Source organism: Neovison vison, chromosome 5 (assembly GCF_020171115.1).
Source record: "Neovison vison isolate M4711 chromosome 5, ASM_NN_V1, whole genome shotgun sequence".
NCBI lineage: Eukaryota > Metazoa > Chordata > Mammalia > Carnivora > Mustelidae > Neogale > Neogale vison.
The window spans coordinates 19,024,282-19,030,538 of record NC_058095.1 but is presented as its reverse complement, the minus strand read 5'-3'; the positions used below and the strand labels follow the sequence as shown (position 1 = coordinate 19,030,538).

Here is a 6,257-nt window from a genome sequence, read left to right as displayed (position 1 = left end):
GGGGAAGGGTTGACTCAATCCTGGGCAAGGAGGAGCTAGGGAAGGATTGTGAGTAGGGGTGTGGCGCAATGAGAACGGTGTTTCTGGAAGACTGTGGAGGGGAGGCTGCTTGAGGGAGACCAAGCTGAAGTTATGACAATGGTTGCGGTGAAGGAATGAGGTCTAGGTTTGGAAAGGAAGGGACAGACATGACTTTTCAAAGGGAGGACATAATTGCCACAAGGGCCCCCGTGGCACGGTCAAAGGTGCCTCCAAGGTTGAAGTCCTAGTGACCAGGAGGATAAGGATGTTAACTTTGACGAAATGACTGTGTGTGGCTGACAAAATGAGACCACATCCTCTCTGAAATGATTCATTGTCTTTATTAACAATGCCTCTGGATTCGCAGAGAACAGACTGGTATTTCATAAAGCAATATTAACATGGTCATTTCTCTACAAGAAAAACTTTTGCATAAATAACTTAAGTGCGAAAATAAATACGTAACTTAACTCTTTTTAAGAACCACGACTCTCATTCTTGTGGACAAATCCCACATGAAAGGATTGCAAAAAACGACCAGCCCAGCAGGCTCTCACATGGTCTGTGCTTCTGTTTTAAAAAAAAAAAAAAAAAAAATTTAAACAATGAAAAACTACACAGAAAGTAAGAGGTGTCTGGAAAGGACTTTCCGAAAGATTTTTGGATGACAGCTAACGGGCTTTGCGGTTTTTTCAGCATATGTACAGCACTTGTAAATTTTCCCCAAGTAATATTATTTTAATGTAAGATGCGCCACCACCGGTAACAGTAGTAAGAAGCTACTTGCTAGACAGAATCATGTCTGTGAGTGCTAGGCGGGAGGAGACACCTCCAAAGGGATCTGCTGGTCTTAATGGGGGGCTGGCTGTTCCTTGGGCCTGGCAAGCCCAGTGTCCTGGGACTTCAAGCTTCTCTGAAGAAGGTGACTTTAAAACATGGCCATGGTGGGGGATGCTGTTCTTTTGGAATAGGGGATTGATTCCTGGCCGTGCTCCCCCAGCCTTCCCTAGCCTTGGGACCTTCTCCTTCTCTACCCCAATTGCAGGTATCTTTTCTGCATCCTTTGGGGTGGAGTGGTGGAGGTAGGCAAACATCTGGGGAGCCCAGGCTGGAAAGAACGAGCTTCTTCCAGGAGCTTGTCAGCCCTAAAAAAGACACCCCCCCCACCCTTGTTTGGCTGTCAAATCAGAGGATTACAGTTCTGAATTCTAGCCATGACCATGACCATGGCAGTAATCCAATCCAACCCCCCTCTCTCTCCTTTGCCCATTCAAACGGCACCCAAGGCCTTGGAATCATGTGGCAGTAGATTCCTCGAGATACAAATCCCAGGCCCACCTTCATTTTCCAAAGAGGAAATTGAGGACAGACTCTGGACAGAAAGGGAAGAGTGCGGTCCAAGGTCATCGGGCGAGTTAGTGGCAGAGTCCAGACTGGAAATCCTATCTACAGACCCCAGTCCTGGGTTCTTGGCACAACAAGGCACTAAAGGCTTTAGGAGGGGGCAGAGGAGTGGAGGAGGAATCTTAGCGAACTTTCTTAACCAGTCCCCGGACTCTCATTCCCCACCGCTCCCATAGAAACCCTGGGCGGCGAAATGCTCGCTTTTCTGCAGTCCTCTGAAGTGGGACCAGCAAAGGTGGGCGGCCCCGGTGGGCGGGGCTGCGTGGCTCAGTGTGTGTGACTCTCAGCGCCGTCCCTGCCCTGCGGGACCCCCCTGGGTCGCAGGGGAGTGGGGGTGGGGAGGCTCTGCTGGTCCCCCTCCCCGAGATCCGCAGGGCCGGGCTCCCTCCTGCCGGAGCCCGGAAGGTTTCCGCCCCCTGCCCCGGGCTGCAGACATTTACAAGGAGATACAAACAGTCAGACCGCGCGCAGAGGGCAGAAACTCCGGCGCCCAGCTTAGGGCGCGGGTCGGGGAGCGCGGCGCGGCGGGCGGCCTCTAATAGGCGTTCTCCAGCTCGGCCTGGTTGGCTTTGGCACCCCGGGCGCGGGGCCGCGGCTTTCGGCCCTTCTGCGGCCGCGCGGCCTCGGGCCCGAAGTCCTTGAGCTCGGACTGGTTGTGGAAGCGGGTGAGGCGCTTGCACTTGCAGGAGGCCACCAGGCGCACTTTGCGCGCGCGCGGCGCCGCATCCCCCGGGCACAGCAGCTGCACCCGTTGTGCGCGGTAGCGGTCGGGGATGCAGCGGAAGTCGGGCCCGCTCGGGCGCCACCACTTGCCGCGGCCGATGGCGTTGGGCAGCAGGCGCGCGGGGCCGCACTGGCCGGAGCACACCAGCTCGGTGACCGGCTTGGCGCTGCGGCAGGGTCCGTCCGTCACGAAGCGGGTGAAATGCAGCTCGCGGCAGCTGTATTCGGACGCGTCTGCGAGAGAGGTTGCGTCAGGCTCGGCGGCCTCCTGCACGCCACCCACCCAGCCCAACCCGCCTTTTCCAAACCTGCCACTTTCCAGCTGCATTTGCCCAGGTATTCTGGGGCTGATGCAAAGACCTCTGGCCCACCCTTTCCCCCTAAAACTTTGGAGCCAAGTATCTGTTGGGGTTCAAATACCAGCTTCAACGCTGTGTGATCTTGGGCAAGTCATTTAACCTCTCTATGCTTCCTATCTGTAAAATTGGTTTGTCCTGAGCCGTTAGGGAGTGAATCCATGGCGTATACAACTCAGGGGCCGCGGTGAGTATGCGGTAAGAGCTGGAAGTACTGGCTTTTATTATGTGTTCTTCTCCAAGGGAGTCTTTTTCTCCCTCTATAAGTCACATCGTGTCCCGGAGTGCCTGGTCTAGGCAGAGCAAGTGCTAGCCACACCCTCTGCATGATGGCCTTGGCTTCTCCTAAATTCTTTTTCCAGCCACTTGGGAGAGTTGGTGAGGGGATGGAGAAAGGAGTAGGGGTTAATTGAAGGGAATAAATCAGGGCAGCTGCTGCGGAGGACAGAAATGGAAGAGGAGGTGGGGAGGAGTCATTAGACTTGAAAAGAGCCAGAGGCTGCTTGTCCAGGCCCCTCATCATCACAGAGGACCGGGAAGCCTAGAGAGGGAAAGGCCCTTGCCTGAAAGGCAGAGTTGGGTGTCCTCACTGTGCTTTCTTGGGGCCCCAGCCCCTCTGGGTTCCTATAAGGGTGGAAGCTGTGTGTCTGAGCACCCACGTGGGAGGTTGGGGTGGGGGTGGGGGCGGGGCACAGGGCTGCCTCTCACTACAGTTACTTCTCTATCAGAGGGGATGGAGCCCTGTCTGAAAACCTATAGGTTCAGCTGCTGCAAACACTTATTAAGCACCTGCTGTGTACTAGGCATGCTGCTGGGCACATCTCTTTTTTTGTGCCATTTTAATGGATCTCCGATAGTAGCCCAGCCTTGCTCCTGGGTTGGGGTGGGGATGGGGGATGGGGAAGATTGTGCTCTAAGGTCTGGCTTGGTCCCCCGAAGTCACCTTAATCAACTCTCCTACTGTGGGCTTAGACAGATGGGAGCTTTTTAAACAGCTGGTCCTCATATGAACATCTGTCTGTCACCCAAGGGGATGAAAAACAGTCCTGGGACCAAAAGCAGAGAGAAGGCCAAGAAGGCCAGGCCTCCATTCCCCAGGCCCGGAGAACCAGCAGAGCAGGGGAGAGGTGGGTCTGCCTTCCTCCAGTGGCTGAACTTCTGGTTTCTGGGCTGGCTTTCCACCCTCACCCTTGCTCCCAGGCTGCAGGGGGAGTGTGTGGGGGTGGCCTGTTTGCCAAAGGAAGGAGGCTTTTTGGGCTTTCCAAGAATAGTACCCCACATCAGGCACTTCTATAGAAGGTGACTTTGTTTTGAGCTTACAGCTTCCTTGGGGGCCTGTGGCTTCTCCTGGGAGCCCAGGGAGGTGGGTATTTTGTATTTGGACCCCATAGAGCCCAGGAAGCAGTCCCTTAAGCTTAATCAACCTTGCCTGGGTGGTGCGGGGGGCAGTGGCGGGGTGATATGCTCCTGCCCTCCCTTTTGAAGACTTGAGGCCTTCAAGTCTTCAGGCCCCCGGTGGGGCTGCCCCTTTGGCAGAGCCCCACATTCCCAGCTGGCTGTGGGGCAGGGAGAGAGGAGATGAGGGGGCCTGGGCAGTGGACTCCTCTCCCAACCAGACAATGACTGGAGGGCAGTGAGGCCCTCCCCAAGAAGTGTCATTCCGGCCCCACCCCCAGCGGCTCCAGCCAGCTGTGCACACGGCCCCCTAGGCTTGTGCGTGCAGACCTGATCAGAAGCCCAGATGTGCCCTCCACGAGAGCCCTTGCCTTGTCACAACGGTCAGGCCCCCTCCCTAGTAACGAGGCAAGGCTTGGACCTGGGGACAGATGGGGTTACCTGCATCCACTGCCCTCACAGAGGATGCTACTTCCCCTCCAGGGCCTGGACAAGCTGCTACCCAGGTCAGACTCTGCCTACAGCTTCCCGTTCCTTCAAGGGCCAGCTCACTGGGAAGACTCGGGGCGGCGGGAATGTCCTCTTCCCATTGCTTTGTGGGGACATGCTCTGGCTCTCTGTCCCCAGCACTCCCCCCATCCAACCCCACCCCACATCTTCCACCAGGGCTATCTTGGCATGGGATCAGACTGGGGTCAAATCTCAGCTCTTCTACTCCCTACCAAGTTAACTTCACGTCTGGAGCTTTTGTTTCTTCACTTTCCAATTGGGGACTCACCTCCGGGGGCTCCCCTGCGGTGGATCCCCGGGGTAGGGTTTAAGTACAACCTGGGTAGAGTGTCTACCTCCAGCAGGTGCTCACGGATGGGAGGGCTCCCTTGCCTGGTTTCCCTTCCAGGGATGCCAGCGGCCAGACCCGTCTCCTGTCTTCTCAGGAGGGGATTCTTGGAAACTGTCTGCCTTCGGAGGCTCTGAGCCGGTCCTGAAGTTATAGTCTCACCACCTCAGCATTGATCCTGCCCCAGGCTCCTGTGGCCAGCCGCCCCTACCCCAGCTTCCTGCCTCCTGAGCTGCAACACCAAGGCTATGCTGGCTTGCCACCTTCCCCCTGCCTCCAGGCAAGGCTGTCCCTTCATTAGTACTGACAGCGGGGCGGAAGGTCTACCCCAGGCTTCAAAACCTTCCGGAGAGCCACCCCTCATGTGAAAAATGCTCTCCTCTACCCCCATGCATACCTTTGGTCTCAAAGGGATGGTGAGGGGGCCTCCCTCCGTTCTCTGCCCGGTTCATGGTCTTGTTGTTCTCCAGCTCTGGTGGGGGCTCGGGGTACTCTCCAAGCTCGGGGATGATTTCTGTGGCATCGTTCTTGAAGGCCCGCCAGCCCTGGCCCTCCACCACCCGGAAGGCCGCATGTACCAGCAGGCAGACGAGATACAGAGCGAGAGAGAGCTGCATGGTGCCAGCCGGAGGAGGGCAGCCTGCCTTGCAGTAGCACAGGCTTCGGTCCCTAGCCTGGGACACGTTTGCCTTTTTAAAGCCCCCTCTGCCTGATGCCAACCAATGAGGACAGTCTGGGGCAGGGCTGGTCCCACGTTTCTCTCAGCCCAGGGGGAGGGAACAGGGTGTGCTCACTGCAACCCCTCCCCAAAGACTTCCCAGGCACAGCAAACTCCCACATGGCTCTGGTGCTCCCAGGTGACCTAGAGAGAGGGGTGTGTAAGGCGAGCCTGCCCTCCAGCACCTCCCACGTGCTGGCAGCTGCGGTTTTCAGATATCACAATGAGCTCCAGCTCGTAATCTTTACCTCCTTGGGCCTCTTGGGCTTTCTCAAAAACAAACTGTGGACCAGCATCACAAAGAAAATGATGGCTCTGAGCCCTCAAAGTCCCTTTCTCAGGCCAAGTTCATTTGTTACCCCAACAACAAATGGCCCAAGGTCTCTATCTTTGGTCCCCACAGACCGAGGCAGAGGCAGAAGAAAGCTTTTTAAGATATCTCACTGGTCCCAATTCCATGAGACTCAGCATTGATGATCCTGACCAAGAAAGCCCCTTGTTGGGAACCCTCTGGAAGGCAAGAGAGAAAACTGGAAAGCCACGAGGAGGGGAGGGCATCTGCTTGCGCGAGGAGGCGGGATTCTGGTTACAAGTCCAGGATGAGCAAATCGGCGGGCACTGGTGATGGAACCCGAGAAGGAGATCTTGGGGCTTCCGCGCATGGTGACAGGGGCTTCTCGGCCAAGACGCTCACTGTTGCTTGCAAACATATGTACCAACGGCAGTCATTTCCCTGGCCAGGCTGTGGTTAGGAATGGAGAACACAAAACCCCTTTTCTTAGCAAAAGCCAAGGCCAGCATT

The 6,257-nt window shown here is 56.2% G+C and overlaps 1 protein-coding gene across 1 annotated transcript; it reads right to left on the bottom strand.

Annotated features, from left to right (window-relative positions):
• Positions 1-1,960: 1,960 nt before the first annotated feature.
• On the bottom strand, positions 1,961-5,354 carry SOST (sclerostin). Its single transcript, XM_044250400.1, has 2 exons — positions 5,135-5,354; positions 1,961-2,382 (listed from the first exon to the last, which is right to left on the bottom strand). Exons 1-2 carry the CDS (start codon positions 5,352-5,354, stop codon positions 1,961-1,963), a joined length of 642 nt encoding a protein of 213 aa, XP_044106335.1.
• Positions 5,355-6,257: the final 903 nt, after the last annotated feature.

Bases quoted from the DNA above. Each gene is read 5' to 3' on its own strand.
- SOST (XM_044250400.1), bottom strand. From the start codon at position 5,354: ATGCAGCTCTCTCTCGCTCTGTATCTCGTCTGCCTGCTGGTACATGCG. The intron at 2,383-5,134 runs GTATGCATGGGG...CCTCTCTCGCAG, and splicing joins CCATCCCTTTGAGACCAAAG to ACGCGTCCGAATACAGCTGC.